General features: G+C 37.4%; 1 protein-coding gene across 1 annotated transcript in view; it reads right to left on the bottom strand.

Annotated features, from left to right (window-relative positions):
• PDLIM4 (PDZ and LIM domain 4) overlaps positions 1 to 14608 on the bottom strand; it is a 1207050-nt gene extending 1192442 nt beyond the window's left edge. The window contains exon 1 of the mRNA XM_044069192.1: positions 13991 to 14608. Within this exon, the coding sequence (XP_043925127.1) occupies positions 13991 to 14083 (93 nt within the window). The 5' untranslated portion in view covers positions 14084 to 14608. The remainder of the gene's footprint in view (positions 1 to 13990) is intronic.
• Positions 14609 to 16389: the final 1781 nt, after the last annotated feature.

The following is a 16389-nucleotide window of genomic DNA, read 5'->3' on the forward strand; positions in this document are numbered from 1 at the left end:
CCCTTCTATTCTCCTCGGAGCTATTCTGATAAAAAAATTATAATCTGTATTATTTAATGTGATCTTCTTCTTTTTCTTTTGGCTGTTCCTGTTAGGGGTCACTACAGTGGATCATCTGTTTCCATTTTTTCCTGTCCTCTGCATCTTGCTCTGTCACACCAACCACCTGCATGTCCTCTCGCACACCATCTATAAACCTTATCTTAGGCCTTCCTCTTTTCCTCTTACCTGGCAGCTCTATCCTTAGCATCCTTTTCCCAATATATGCAGTATCCCTGCTCAGCACATCCAAACCAACGCAATCTCACCTCTCTGACTTTGTCTCCAAACCATCCAACCTGGGCTGACCCTCTAATATACTCATTCCTAATCCAGTCCATCCTTGTCACACCCAGTGCAAATCTTAACATCTTTAACTCTGCCACGTCCAGCTCTGACTCCTGCCTTTTTGTCAATGCTACCATCTCCAACCCATATAACATAGTTGATCTCACTACCCTATTGCAGACCTTCCCTTTCACTCTGACTGGTACCCGTCTGTCACAAATCATTCCTGATACTCTTCTAGACCCACTCCATCCCGCCTGTACTCTGTTCTTCACCTCTCTTCCATACTTACCATTATTCTGAACTGCTGATCCCAAGTATTTAAACTCATCCAACTTCACCACCTCTACTCCCTGCATCCTCACCATTCCTCTACCCTCCCTCCCTCTCATTTACACACATATATTCTGTCTTAGTCCTGCTGACCTTCATTCCTCTCCTCTCTAGAGCATATCTCCACCTCTTCAGGGTCTCCTCAACCTGGTCCCTAATCTCACTACAGATCACAATATCATCTGCAAACATTATAGTCCATGAGGACTCCTGTCTGATCTCATCTGTCAACCTGTCCATCACCACTGCATATAAGAAAGGGCTCAGAGCTGATCCTTGATGTAATCCCACCTCCACCTTAAATGCATCAGTCGCTCCCACTGCAGACCTCACCACTGTCACACTACCCTCATACATATCTTGTACCACTCTTACATACTTCTCTGCCACTCCAGACGTCCTCATACAATACTACAACTCCTCTCTAGGCACCTTGTCATATGCTTTCTCTAGGTCCACAAAGACACAATGCAACTCCTTCTGACCTTCTCGGTACTACTCCAGTAACACTCTTAGAGCAAACATTGCATCTATAGTGCTCTTTCCCCAGCATGAAACCATACTACTTATCACTAATCATCACCTCCCTTCTTAACCTAGCTTCCACTACTCTTTCCCATACCTTCCTGCTGTGAGTGATCAATTGTATCCCTCTGTAGTAACTACAGCTCTGCACATCACCCTTATTCTTAAAAATCAGTACCAAAACACTTTTTCTCCACTCCTTAGGCATCCTCTCACTTTCCAAGATTTCATTAAACAAGCTGGTTAAAAACTCCACTGCCATTTCTCCTCAGCACTTCCATGCTTCCACTGGTATGTCATCTGGACCAACAGCCTTTCCATTCTTCATCTTCTTCATAGCTGTCCTTACATCTTCCTTGCTAATCTGTTCCATTTCCTGATTCACTATCACATCATTCAACCTTCTCTCTCTCATTCTCATCATTCATCAGACCCTCACAGTACTCTTTCCATCTGCTCAACACACTCTCCTCACTTGTGAGTGTGTTTCCCTCATTATCCTTTATCACCCTTACGTGCTGCACATCTTTCCCATCTCGGTCCCTCTGTCTAGTCAACCTGTGCAGGTCCTTTTCTCCCTCCTTGGTGTCCAACCTCTCATACAACTCTCCATGTGCCTTATCCTTAGCCTTCACCATCTCTTCCTACTTCAGTTCCCTTTCTTCTATCTTCTATCACCTCCATTCATAAAAACCTATCTCTACTGTATCACCATCTGCTATACTCAAACCTTCTGACAGTACAAAATAATCAATGTCAGATCCAACTGCCCCTCTTCTATAAGTCTATTGACTTTTATTCCACACAGCTAGCTTACCACATTTTATCCCTTCTTGTACTTTTTAACATATTTTCCTTTCTTTTTACATTTTCCCTGTTAATCACAACTAAAGTCCCCTGCAGTAATAATTTTCATGCTAACCTCCACATAATTTAATATTTGATTAAACAGATTCTCACTCTGTATATGCATATAATGTCTCTATTTCCTTGCCATTTGTATATGCATATAATGCTATAATTCTATAAACATATTCTCTCCATCTCACATCCACAACAGGTAACCTTCCCTTACCAACATCACATCTATAATTTTTACTGTTTTTTAACACAATACAGCCATTCTAGACCATTCACTTTATAAATTCCATATTATTTTTCCACTCCCACAATTTTTCTGTTCGCAGTCTTTCTTCATTTGTCAGGAATCTTACATCCTCTGTAAGCATAACATCGCCGTTACACTTAGTATACCATTCTAGTATCCCCAGTCTTCCTTCAGTATTAATAATACCATTCATGTTTACTGAAAGTACTCTAAAATTATTACTTTTCCTTCTTTTTAAGTTTAAGTTTTTAAAATTTTCATTTTCTTATTTTACTCTTTCCCCAATTGAAAATGTTTCTGAATTTATGCAAAATTATTCACTGATCCACAGAATCAGACTGAAACTCATCTAAAGTTACTTCTTACCTTTCTTTTTAATCTTTAATGACATTTTTTAAATCTTATTTTCTTCACCCTTACTCCAGTACCTTTCAAATGTCTTTCCTAACAAGATTTGCACTGCACTCCCTTCACAAACATCTGACTTATCACTTTCAATTTCTTCAATTTCAACAGTCTCAGTACAGTTACCTTCATATCCTGAAATATAACATTTTTATCTAAGTCACCTTTTATTCCTTCAGTCTCTTTGTTTTAACAGTTTTTCCCCCTACATCTTCATTACATTCAGACATTGCAATACTTTCTTCATCATCCTGCTCAGCATTATATTGCTTATAATTTTTTACAATCAAACCAAAAATGCCCTTCACTTTTTTTTCATATTCTGTATTCCTCTTTTGCACTTATTCATAATATGACATTTTCCCCACACTGACTACATTTTACTCTTGTACATTCATTTATCAGATGATTGAGTCCCCCCCCCAAAAAAAAAATGTCTTTGCGTGTCCCACATACATAATTGTTCTATATTACCATCTACATATATAACACTTGGTAAATGCTTGATCACATTTTTTCATTACCATCTACATACATAACACTTGGTAAATGCTTTATCACATCATTTTCATATATTAAAATAATATCTACTTCCCATCCCCTAATTCCAAATACTCCTCTCATCTTTAACTCTGACAATATCAGAAACTGAATGACACATAAATAAAAAATCATTTTAACATTTTTTAACTCAACGTCATCAGTATTAAACTGAAAAAAAAATGTTTTTACTGAGTCCCTAACCTGGAAAATATGAACTCATTTCATGGGTAAACTTCCTTTTTTCACAATTAAACAAAATTATTTCCATTAAGTCTTCAGCTTCAAATGTTAAATCACAATGTCTCTTTCTCCAAATGAATCAACGATCTAATCTATTTTTCTTCAAAACCCAAAGGTAACACTAAATCATCCCACACAAAATATTTGCCCATTATTTCTTCTTTCTTATTGAAAAAACAACCCTTTTTCTTCTTCCAAATATAACAGCATATGATTTTCCAGATTGAATCACACCTTTAATGTTATGTCCTTCCAAATCATGACTCATTTCCTCTCTGTCCAACTCACTGTCCATTCCAAAAGCCTTCTCCATCATATCCAACCACAAAACCTCAGACTCTTCTCCAAGATCAACCAAAGCAAACTTCCAGAAGCAATTTCAGTTACAACAACTTCTTCAAAATCCTGAGGTTTAAAGTCAGCTAGACGCTGACTATTTGTACTATCCACTCACTTTTCAACAGTTTTCTGTCTGACTGAGAGAGCTACACTGCTGTCACCAGCTGAACTACTCTCGTCTCCCCCTATTACTACACAGCTTATTCTTGCTTTCTCCTCACCAGGAACAGAAGCAGGAAGTTCTCTGCTGCCCAGGCCAAACTTTCCATTGTCAGTACAAATACCACCTCTGATCTCCCCTAAAACGAGGCCATTAGCCTAGTGGGATTAACATGGTCAGCAAATTATAAATTAAAACAAATAAATAAATAAAATTAACTTCCAGTGGAATTATAATCACAAGGCTTACTTAACTCAAATGCTGGTGCAACCATTGTTTTGTCCTATCTAATCCAAACAATATCTCATATTTTGTTCCCGCCACAGTGTGGTATTCTCAGTTTCCAATTGTCCAGCATACAGCCCAAAGGTCTACAGACTCACGTAACTCATACTGTCATAGGTACTTCTTTTTAAATGTTAATGAATTTCAAATGTTAACTTGTCACCGATAGTTGATTCCCTCTACTGGACTCTTTCTTTTATTTCTTACTACATTTTTGACACTTTCAGTGCATACTGCAACCCACCAAAGGTTATGTAGTAAAAAAGCGATGTAGTCAGATTATTTACTGATTGACTGATGAATAGATTAATTACTAAGACTTTTATTTATATATCATTTTTGTAATGCATACACAAAATCAACTGATGCACTCAAGTCACTCTCAATGTTTGTTTGCTTCTGTGTAAAAAAATGTACTCATAATGCAGAGTGACAAAACGCTAAAAAAAGATTGGAAATGCCTGTCTGTTTACTTCAATGATTTATTTTTAACTGTATGTGTTACACTGCATACTGTCAAAATTTCTGTTATGTTTTCACTCTCTCTAGGAAAATGGATCTTCTCGGCTGAACATTCCTGAATAATAAACATAAATAAATAATTAAACAAATACAGTAAGGTTGTCCTACCACGGTGTCACAGAGCCTTTCTTGCTGGCAGCATTACATTGCCTGTCTTCAAATATATAACATAACTGTTTTCCCAAAAACAATTAAAGAATGTAATAGATAACATTCTCATACAGCCAACACGAAAAAAGAAAATATTTTTGATACCGCAAAAGGAGCGTACATTCACTGCACAAACTCACCTTGAGGGTGAGATGTTAAGTATTTTTCATCTTGCATAATGACTGTGCAAACAATGTGAAAAACACAAGGAGATATTGTTAATAACAAACATCAGGAGGATTTATCAGATTTGGGAACACAATTGTTGAGCTTTGTTACTTTTAAATAAGTGCAATCCAGCCTTATTGTACATATATTACATCAGTGTGCATCATCAACGTCATGTCATTGTGACAATTCAGGCTAGCAATATTAAAGGATACTATGCAGAGCGAATAGACTCTGACACTAATAAATTCTTGCTTGACATATTGCTACCCTTTGTAATATGAAAAACTTAATTCATGCACAAAAGAAATCAATATTTCCTACACAAATGTATGGTTTATAATTCTAACAATTACGCAATTGCTGTACCATTGCTTACATGCACGTACACGTGCGTGCACACACACACACACACACACACACACACACACACACACACACACACACACACACACACTTTACATATAGCACACATTTTTAGTAGAGTAGCAATGTAATAATAGCCAAATATGCTTACTTGTTTATTTACTTTTTAATTAGTCAGGCTTTTTTTATATACCATTTTTGTAACATGTACTAGAAATGCACAAAGCATTTTGTGTACCTCTCCATGGCATTCAGGTATATTGATTAGGGCAAAGTGGAATCTATGAACAGTTTCTGTTATAAGGGGTGCTGCAAGATGCCAAAAAGATTACTAATTCTCAAACTATTTTATGTTCACAAAGTAAATGAACTTAATGAAAACCCACCAGTTCTTGTGGAAAGGTTCATTTTTAAGAGTATGTTTCAACAAGTGAAGGCTTCAGTGATTGGTAAGCACTATTGCAGACATCAGATGCACCTTGTTGGATTAGCCACATCAGGCTACCAAACCTCTGTATGCTGATTCAGCAGTACAAGGTCACCAGGCAGTATAAGCAACAACTATGACCACGTTTTATCATGGTAAAAGTATTTGTGGGTGGCCTTGACTCTGCATAAGCATGGTCACTTCAAACTTACACTACCTGAGTCCTTCTTACTATATGTGTATAGTATATAATGTAATAAATGCTGTTATAATCTTACATTCCATTAAACATATGCTGTAGTAGCAGCCAAACAGAAAGAGCTGGGCACAAAATTCTTTCTAACTTTATAATGCAGCATAAATAGAAAACTCAGCATGATACTTCTGTACGGGAAGACCATTGCCTCCTTAAAAGGTATGAGTGACAAGTTCATTCTATATATTTGAGTCCCCAGGTTATAACACAAGGTACTAAGACTGTTTCAGTTAAGCAATATTTGTGACCGTATTCTTTAAATCACTTTTCACTGGATCATTGCTTATTCAATACTTTTAAACCTGCATAGCACAGTTTCAAATGTTGACATAAAAGTTTGAGATTATGCAAGCCATTTAAAGATATAACAGACTAAGAAGATAAAGACCTTTTGCCTGCAGAGATAAAGAAAAAGCAAAAAAAAATAATAATTATAGAAAATGCTCCAAATTTGGACACTTTTTAAATGCCAGGAGTTCCGCTGTGGCGACCCCTAACCGGGAAAAGCCGAAAAACAACAACATCTATTAATTTAGAACTTTTCAAAATACTCTCCATCTTTATGATGGATGGAGTTAAAAATCTCACAACAAGTTAGAGATGTCACACTAAAATCTGGACAGCTGAGGGATATGAGTGCACAAACAATTCCTGAAAATGTTCAAAACATTTACAACAACCATGCATGTTTCCCTCTGTAACACAAAGAAATTATAAAAATATCATGTCAGGTAAATTATCTGACCACCTCACATGCCCTGTAAAATTATTCTCATACCACAGATAATGGTCTACTTATTCTGTTCCATCAATAGCAGTTCCTCTTCACTGTGGTTTATTGTATTTAACCTAGTTGCTTTCCTAGCATCACCTTTTATATAGTGACTGCTACATGTATACCCCATAATGGTTAAAGTCTTTAACTGAATGATAAAAGGTACAGGATTAAATTCTGACACCTGGTTATTGGCTAGGCTTGTAACAGTATAGCCTAGTATTCACCCATGAATCTATTAGTGAAAAGTCAGTGACATATTTTCATATCCTTCAACCCACTACCCCTTGTAATCAGGAGTAGCCTTAGGTCAACTGGTGCCCTAGGCAAAAGGGCTCAATGGCACCCCCCCCCACACCACCCAGTGCCCCCATCCTGGTCAACCTATACCAAATAAATACTGGAAAAGCACCCCTGCTAGAGTGGCGACCTAGGCGGCCGCCTTGTTGGCCTATGCCTAAGGACGGCTATTCTTGTAATCCAGGTAAGGCTATTATTCATTAGGAACTACTTCTATGAAGGAAGCATTACTGTATGCTTACTTACATCTTATACCTAAAAATTTATATTATTTATTACAGAAATCAATGCAATTCCTGTCAAAACATTTTTCCATAAGATATTAAATTTCCACCAACGATTCACCACATGTACACAACGCAGACTGCTGAAGTGAGAACTAAAACCCTGTGGTCTAAATCCCTAAAAAGTCCATATAACGCCCACACCTCCTTACAGTACCTAACAAGTTCTGAGGTGACCATACCACTGGGCGGTAAGTAATTTTAGTTCAAATGTTTCCAAAGCTTGCACTCTGTGTACCATGAATTTTCTCCTCCTGTAAAATATTTACTATCTCTCTGTAAAAACAGACATAAACTCAAAAGATAAGTCATCACTAATCAGATATTCTGAGAGCTGTGTGGATATAGCCTCCTGGTTAAGAAGTTAAACAGCACAACTCGTGATTACTGATTTTATAAACAAAAATGATATTTGTCAACAGTCTGCATATAAACCTTTAAGTAATTCTGAAGTGTTTTAATAATGCCGTTGCCAGGAGACATATTTTAACTAATGACTGTATTTTACTCCAGAGCCACAGGATGCAGACCTCTGCAGCTCAGTTCACCATGAAGAATAAAACACTGACACAGGCACTTAACTGAACTTAAGATATAAACATACAAATCATGGAGTGGAAGAAAGTCCTGAAAAGTGTAAAAGGACTGAAATTCTAAACCAAAAGGGGAGATACAAATAAGACTTTAATGAATATGCCTGTCTCAAATTTTAGGAATAGCCTTCCAGTTTTCTTTCATTTTCCATATGGTGGAAGCAACCTGTACTTACCCGTTAGGTCTTGAACACAAACACTTCTTAACATATGACATAATATTATACCTGCATATTATAAACAAAAGTTGCTTCCTGTGACCACACTGTTCTAAATCCACATAGTTATACCCTGAGTTTAATTTCACTTTACAAATGTCGCTTAACATTTCAGATATGAAATAGTGAAAATGATGAACTGTTTTTCTGCTTCTAACAGAAAGAGTGCCGACGCATGCTCTTGCATTGTATATCTCTCTCCAGCCTTAGAAGCACACAGGGTGAACAGGAATGAGTGGTGACAACTGAAACAGCATGCAAGCCATGTCTCACACAGGGTCCTCCAGGGTAGTCAGACTCATACAGGTGTTTCCATGTCTATGTCTCAATAAAACTTGGTGAGTGCTACCCCAAAGTTCTGAAATGATGGCTTACAGTGTGGAACATGGAGCATACAGTGGCATAACTTGCCACCACTGTAAAATTGGTCTGATGATTAAAATGTTCATAGGGTTGCCACCTTTTCCAATGCCCAACATGGGAAGTTTTTTGTAGAAACTTCAGATTTTGTAGGACAAAAGATACCCATGGCAAGTGCAAAGGACAGAGCTTCACTTGTTTGTCAAAATAAAACCTTATTCTTGTAACATTTCAGTTGCTTATGGTACTTCACATAACATAATATTTATGTGTTTCAGATACAAAATAACTGTTTTATGCAACTACTAAAGAAAGCTTACAAAATATTTTTTGCCCTAAAATCTCAGGACATTTGCCATTTTTAGATTTTTTCACAGGATACAACTGCCCAAAAATGGACTATCCTTTGCAAGAGGGACAGGTGGTAACCCAAAATGTTCCTGAATCTGTTTCCTACTGTTTCCAGCCTAATCTGAAGATGAGACGACAAATGATTCAAAACGAAATAGCTCAGTGTGAAACACAGGTGCAGCTCTAGTCTTATTTGTAGTGTGTGTGTGTGTGTGTGTGTGTGTGTGTGTGTGTGTGTGTGTGTGTGTGTGTGTGTGTATTGTGTGTGCGTGAAACACACTTACTCACACCAGTGCACATAATACTGTCCGGAGTTTAAACAGACGTGTAACAACAGTTCCTGCATCTCATGTCTCATCACTTTCACTGTTATCTCTCTCCTGACTTCTCCATTTTTACTCTGTCTCTTACTCTCTCACCACATTGCACAGATACACTATTGTCAACAGCTTACATCAGTTTTCTGTTTTCACTCCCTTTCACTTTGGTCCTTAGAGACTGATGTTTGCTTTTTACACTGCTTTGTTATGGCTTATAATTATTAACATCCAGATTCTTCTTTTTTTTTTTTTTGCTTGCGGTGTTTTCTCATATGTTAGTAGACTATAGGCCAGATTCCAAAAGACTTGCTTTGAGAGCAGGCTGATAGCAGGTGTTTTGGAATCTGGCCCTTAGTGTAAGCCTGTTTATAGACAGAACTTGCACTTAAAGCAACTCTTTTGGAATCCGGCACATATGGTTACTATCCTTCCTTAACTTGTTATTAAGACCCATTTATATATTTATTAGACTTGTTTACTGGACAGATTGGTTAGTCTTTTCAGTCTATGACCTGGGCCAAAAAGGCATTTCAGTGCTTCCCATGGTGATATTACATCAGTGTTAATAAACAATGCAAGTTTTTCACTTCCACCGTATACTTGAACAACACTACTATACACATCCTTTCTGAGAAAAATGATAGTGTAAACAGATAAAACAATTTATTTACATGAATTTATTAAGATTCCTATTTCAAAATCAATAATTATCAACAATTCCTAAAGTTTTTTTTCAGGCATTTTTGCACGGTATTATCTTGCGTATCAGACACCAAATTAATAAGGTTGGGAGGCACTTTTATTACAATCTTGATTACTTTAATTTTTTCAGACTCTTGCTTCTTTGTCCTTGGTCTTTTCAAGCAAAGTCATATTCCTGTCATCACTTACTACCCACCCTTAATTATCTGCTTGGATTTTACTTAAGCTTATAACCTTGAATGAATTTAAAGCATTGTTTACTTTACTATAAAGAATAATAATAAGCTGCTCTGCAGAAACACATGTAGCATAACTGTCTTACACGAAACATTTCTAAAATGCTGACTGCCTACGTAAAACTGTTCATCTGTTCTTGATTTGTCTTTTTCATAACAGATTTGCCTTTTTGTGCCTTTGGGAACTTCCTTGTAAAAGGAATTTTTGGCATTCCAGTGGTCTACCCCATTTCTCATATTAAATAGTTACACACATACACTGATACTTGGAAGATGACAGTGTTTTAATATTGATATTTTATCCAATTTTTTTGATGCTGGTGTTTCATATAATGCATACATAAACACACACATCTATCTGTCTATGTTTGTGCACATGCGTGCGTGCATGTGTGTGTGTGTGTGTGTGTGTGTGTGTGTGTGTGTGTGTGTGTGTATGTATATGTGTGTGTATATATACAGTGGATATAAAAAGTGTACAGACCCTTGTTAAAATGCCAGGTTTTTGTGATATAAAAAAATGAGACCATAATAAATCATTTCAAAACTTTTACCACCTTTAATGTGACCTATAACCTGTACAATTTAATTGAAACCAAACAAATCTGTTAGAGGAAAACATATAAAAATAATAAACGTACAATACGCTGGTTGCATAAGTATGCACACCCTGAAATTAATACTTTCTTGAAGCACCTTTTGATTTAATTACAGCACTCAGTCTTCTTGGGTACACACCTGCCATCAATTAAAGAGACTCTGATTAACCCCAAATAAAGTTCAGCTGTCCTAGTAGGATTTTCCTGACATTTACTCAGTTGCCTGCTACAGCAAAAGCCATTGTTCGCAGACAGCTTACAAAGCATTAAAGGGATCTCATTGTTGAAAGGTATCAGTTTAGATAAGGGTACAAAAAAATTTCCACAGCATTGGATATACCATGGAACACAGTGAAGACAGTCATCAAAAAGTGGAGAAAATATGGGGCAACAGTGATGTTGCAAAGAACTGATCATCCCTCCAAAAACTGATGAAAAGACAAAAACTGGTCAGGGAGGCTGCCAAGAGACCTACAGCAACACTGAAGGAGCTACAGGAATTTTTGGCAAGTACTGGTTGTGTACTATATGTGACAACGATCTCCCATATTCTCCATATGTCTGGACTATGGGGTAGGGTTGCAAGGCAAAAGCCTTTTCTTACACAAAAAAAATCCAGGCTCGGCTACAATTTGCAAAACAATACATCAAGTCTCCAAAAAGCATGTGGGAAAATGTGTTATGGTCTTATGAGGCCAAGGTTGAACTTTTTGGCCACACTTCCAAAAGGTATGTTTGGTGCAAAAACAACACTTTGCATCACCAAAAGAACACCATCCCCACGGTGAAGCATGGCGCTGGCAGTATCATGCTTTGGGGTTGCTTTACTTTAGCTGGAACTGGGGCTTTAGTCAAGGTGGAGGGAATTATGAATAGTTCCAAATACCAGTCACTTTTGGCCCAAAACCTTCAGGCGTCTGCTAGAAAAACTGAAGATGAAGAGGAATTTCACCTTTCAACATGACAATGGCCCCAAGCATACATCTAAACCAACAAAAGAATGGCTTCACCAGAAGAAAATTAAAGTTTTGGAATGGCCCAGCCAGAGCCCAGACATAAATCCAATAGAAAATCTGTGGGGTGACCTGAAGAGGGCTATGCACAACAGATCTGACAATTTGACAGATTTGGAGCGCTTTTGCAAGGAAGAGTTGCAAAATATTGCCAATATGTGTCATACTGATAGACTCCTACCCAAGAAGACTGAATGTTGTAATTAAATCAAAAGGTGCTTCAACAAAGTATTAGTTTAAGGGTGTGCATACTTATGCAACCTGCTTATTGTATGTTTTTATTTTTTATATTTTTCCCCTAACAGATTTGTTTTTCAATTGAATTGTACAGGTTAATGGTCATTAATGGTGGGAAAAGTTTTGAAATTATTTATTGTGGTCTCATTTTTTTATATCACAAAAACCTGGCATTTTAACAGGGGTGTGTACACTTTTTATATCCACTGTATATATACATACACACACACACACACACACACACATATATATATATATATATATATATATATATATATATATGGATCTAGGACAATCTACAGAATGCCCACAACACCGAAACGAAAATGGACAAACATACTTTAGCATTGAAAGTGCTTTTCACTGAAAAAGCACCTTCACTAAAGTGTACAAAAAATTAAATAAATAAAATAAAAAAAAAAAACAGAACTAACATTTACACAGGGGTGCAAGCCATCCTGCACCCCCATGAGGGGGGGCTGTACCCTCCTACTTTTATATTCTTCCCTTATCCTCACTGTGCCGTGATCTCACCAACATCCTTTTCCCCACGGTCTTCACTTTTTTTAGCACACTTTCACGAAAGTACGGATGCCATATATATTAACCCATATATATATATACATATATATATATATATATATATATATATATATATATATATATACACATACACATATATACACACACACACACACACACACACACACACACACACACACACGTATATACATATGCTTGCAACAAATAGTGTAGTCATAAAATTCTGCTTATTACACATAATATTAAATTACCTGCATACGACTCCAAATGTTACCTCTAACATCAATTTTAGATGTTGTTGCTTCAACCATTGTCTGTTAAGTAGTAAACTCATTATAAAAATGAACATTTGCATCCGGTTTTGCAGCAAACCTTCTCTTTCTTCCATGTTTGCAGTCCCATGTGGACCTTATGCTTTACCGGAACCTTGCTGCACTTTGTGCGTTGCATACCCCTAAGTTTCACACCAGAGACAGTAGCAGACTACTGCTGTATGGATTCAGTTTGAAAGGAGTAGTACAAAAATTAAATTTAATTGAGCAAAACTAGCATCTAATGTGAAGGAACAAGGGACATCTTTCACGACCGAGAATTCTTCTTTAGAAAGAGTATTACATCTTTGTGCTCTGATTACTTCTTGACTGCACTGTTTTACATGGCCAGAATGCAAACATATGGATAAAAAGTATGTATTTTATTCTTATTATTCAGAAAATTAGTTACTTTCCTATTGCTGCATCAGTTGCCAACAGGTTTCAGACGTCACTATACATTCAATGGCCATACAAGCACACGTCTGGAAGAATAGTTTTCATCTGTCCTGAATACACCTGTGTAAGTACAGAACTTTAGCTGTAACTGCACTTTTAGCTGTTGTGATACCCTGCGCAGCGCGCGCTTACACGCACACACACACACACACACACACACACACACACACACACACACACACACACACACACATATATATATACTTGCAATGAGTTTTTTTTTTTGTAAAATAATAGTTTCATCTAAAAGGAAGAGTGCAAGTACGTTAACGAAACAAGCAAAAAGAAACAAACAAAGATTCGGCTGTTCGTCGAGATTCGAGAAAGCAACTCAGAAGATCCTCCTGAGAGAAGAGTTAGTGACACGCTGCTGATTCTCTAGTTCTATGCGGGGTGATGGGGTGTTAAAACAAATGTGACAAGACAGTGACAGTGATATACAAAGCTCAACCTTTCCTGAGACGTGATCATTCCCAGTAGGCACAAGCAACGTGGAACAGTGTCAATTTAAGAAGCTAAAGATGCATGCACTTACCCTGGAAATGGTCAAAGGTGTGCTAAAATCCTTGCCTCCCACCAACCTAAACCCCCAGGGCGAGGGTCCCTTCAGAGTGACAGTCTGCTGCATTTTCCTTCCCAGTAAACTTATATAATACAGATCCGTGCTCGACGAGTAGGGAGCAAGAAATTATCCTGTATTGCCTTTCAGTGCAAGGTAGTTTTGCTGCTCTGTCCAGACTTTGGACTTTCCTCGCTTCCAACGGGAGTTTACAAAAGAGAGAGAGAGAGCGAGAGAGGGAGACACACAGAGCGAGGGAGGTGACGTCATTCAGCAGCAGGAGGATGCATTTTCACGGCATTCAGGCACGGAGCAAAAAGAAGCGGGTTGGTCGGGTTGCCCGGCAACCATCTCTTGTGGGAATTAGACTCTAATCCCTGACAATACAAGTTTGGTTTCGGTCCCCTGCTCATTGAACTCTCGACATACTGGTGTGGGACGTTAGTGAGGATTCATGAGAGCATGGCGTTCAGCAGGTGAAAATGACTGTCCGTGGGAGACTGTGCATACTATACACACACTTCTAATCATAAATTGTTTGCTCAAGAATTCTGAATAAATCCAAACATGCTATGGGGGCGCAAAGGCCCAAAAATCGGGGAGAATGTGTAAATCTTACTCAAATTTACATAAAATATTAATAGAACATCATGTTTTGGATCAGAATGCTTTGTTAACAATTGGAAACAAAAAACTTTAAAGGCTGACATTAAGTATCGGTAGATTGTAATCCAGAGTAATTTACCAGAAATCAATTCATGGGAGACGACAAAAATATGGTGCAAAATCAGGTACAATTGAAGGGCATGCAACTTGTAACGAAACAAAGTAAATCAAAGTGCCCGAGTTTTTTGGTCACATTGATTGCAAGGTTGTGCATATTTTGAATAAATGATAATGTTGGAGCGCTCCGCGACGTGACTACTGTTTTAACTAAATTGTTCCAAGTTTTATTTGAACGACGTATGGCAAGTAATGAAGTATTTTCAGTAAATAGAATTCTGTGTGTGTGTGTGTGTGTGTGTGTGTGGGGGGGGGGGGGGGGGTACACTTCCATAAGTCTTTGTTGGCATGTTTAAAAGTGAGAGGGAAATACATTCTCAATTTCTCAAACTCAGGGTACTTGCAGAAAATTATGCGTTGGATGTTTAATCTGATGATCTCCTGTAAAAGGCGCAGGCATTTTCCTCAGGAAAACTGAAGTATTTAGAAAAAACTCCTATCAGGTGGAACTGAAGTGTTAGTGGCATGGTAAAAAAGTCGGCTTCATGCAGGGGCTGGGCATTTGTCAAGCAGAGTATTAGTGATGAGATCGTGGTGGGCATTGTAATAATCTTTAAAAGTTTGTGCTCTGTCCGAAAACGTGAATCCCATACTAAGTTAAAGAAGATATTCAGACCTGAAGGGCTGCCTTTGTTTTTGACCTCGGGTAACTGCAACGCTTATCCAGAAGCGTAGGGAAAACCACCACCACCATAGTTCTCAACCTTCCATCTCTAAAATGAGGAACACTAGCCCTCATAATGTGGGACAATTTGGCAAAATGTGGAACACATACTAATGGCTTACCAACAACTTCAACTAGGAAGGATATAGGATGGTTAAAATATGCTGTTTTTACTGATAAGGAATATATTTTAATGAATTTAATATGATTAATTTCTATTTATAATGGATTTCACTATAAAAAAAATTCGTAACACTGAATCTGCGAGAGTTTTTCAATGTGTAACTTTGAGGAACTTCAAGGAACATGAACTTTTTAAGACCTTAAATGAGGTACGTTCCTCGTAATGAGGTGAGGTACACCAGAGGCATGAACCCCAAAGCATGAAATCTTTTTTTTTTTTCGTGAAAAAATGTATCCCTAGCATAAACTCATAGAAATGGAAGGTGCGCGTACTCTAGTGTAATCATACAAACCCAGGAAACAACAGTACACGCATTTCGGTAAAATAAATTCCTAAATTTCTGGGGTGAACTTAATAACATACGTCTCAACCTCTTAGACCAGGAAATCTGGACAAAGCCATAAATAAAAATGGGACAAAGGCCCAAAACATTGGATATTTTTTTTAAATATTGCTCTTAGAAACTTAGAAAATTGATAGAATAAAAAGGCTGTGCATTGAAGGTATGAAGTCTGAATCTCAAATGTCTGTCACTATTTTCAAACTGCAATATTTAATGATTTGCCACTAATGTGCCAGAAAACTACAATTTTATGAAAAATAGACCAAAAATATGAGGCAAAAGTCTGGACATTCTGCCAAAATCTGTACAATGCGTTAATGTAGTAGTGGCAAGTCAGGCGGCAATTTAGCTTGTTATACCAGTAGTGTGATCTGTTGTGGAATTATTGTAGATTAAGTGGC

The sequence above is a fragment of the Protopterus annectens genome, chromosome 4.part0 (genome assembly GCF_019279795.1).
Source record: "Protopterus annectens isolate FY-2018-M chromosome 4.part0, PAN1.0, whole genome shotgun sequence".
Classification (NCBI taxonomy): Eukaryota; Metazoa; Chordata; order Ceratodontiformes; family Protopteridae; genus Protopterus; species Protopterus annectens.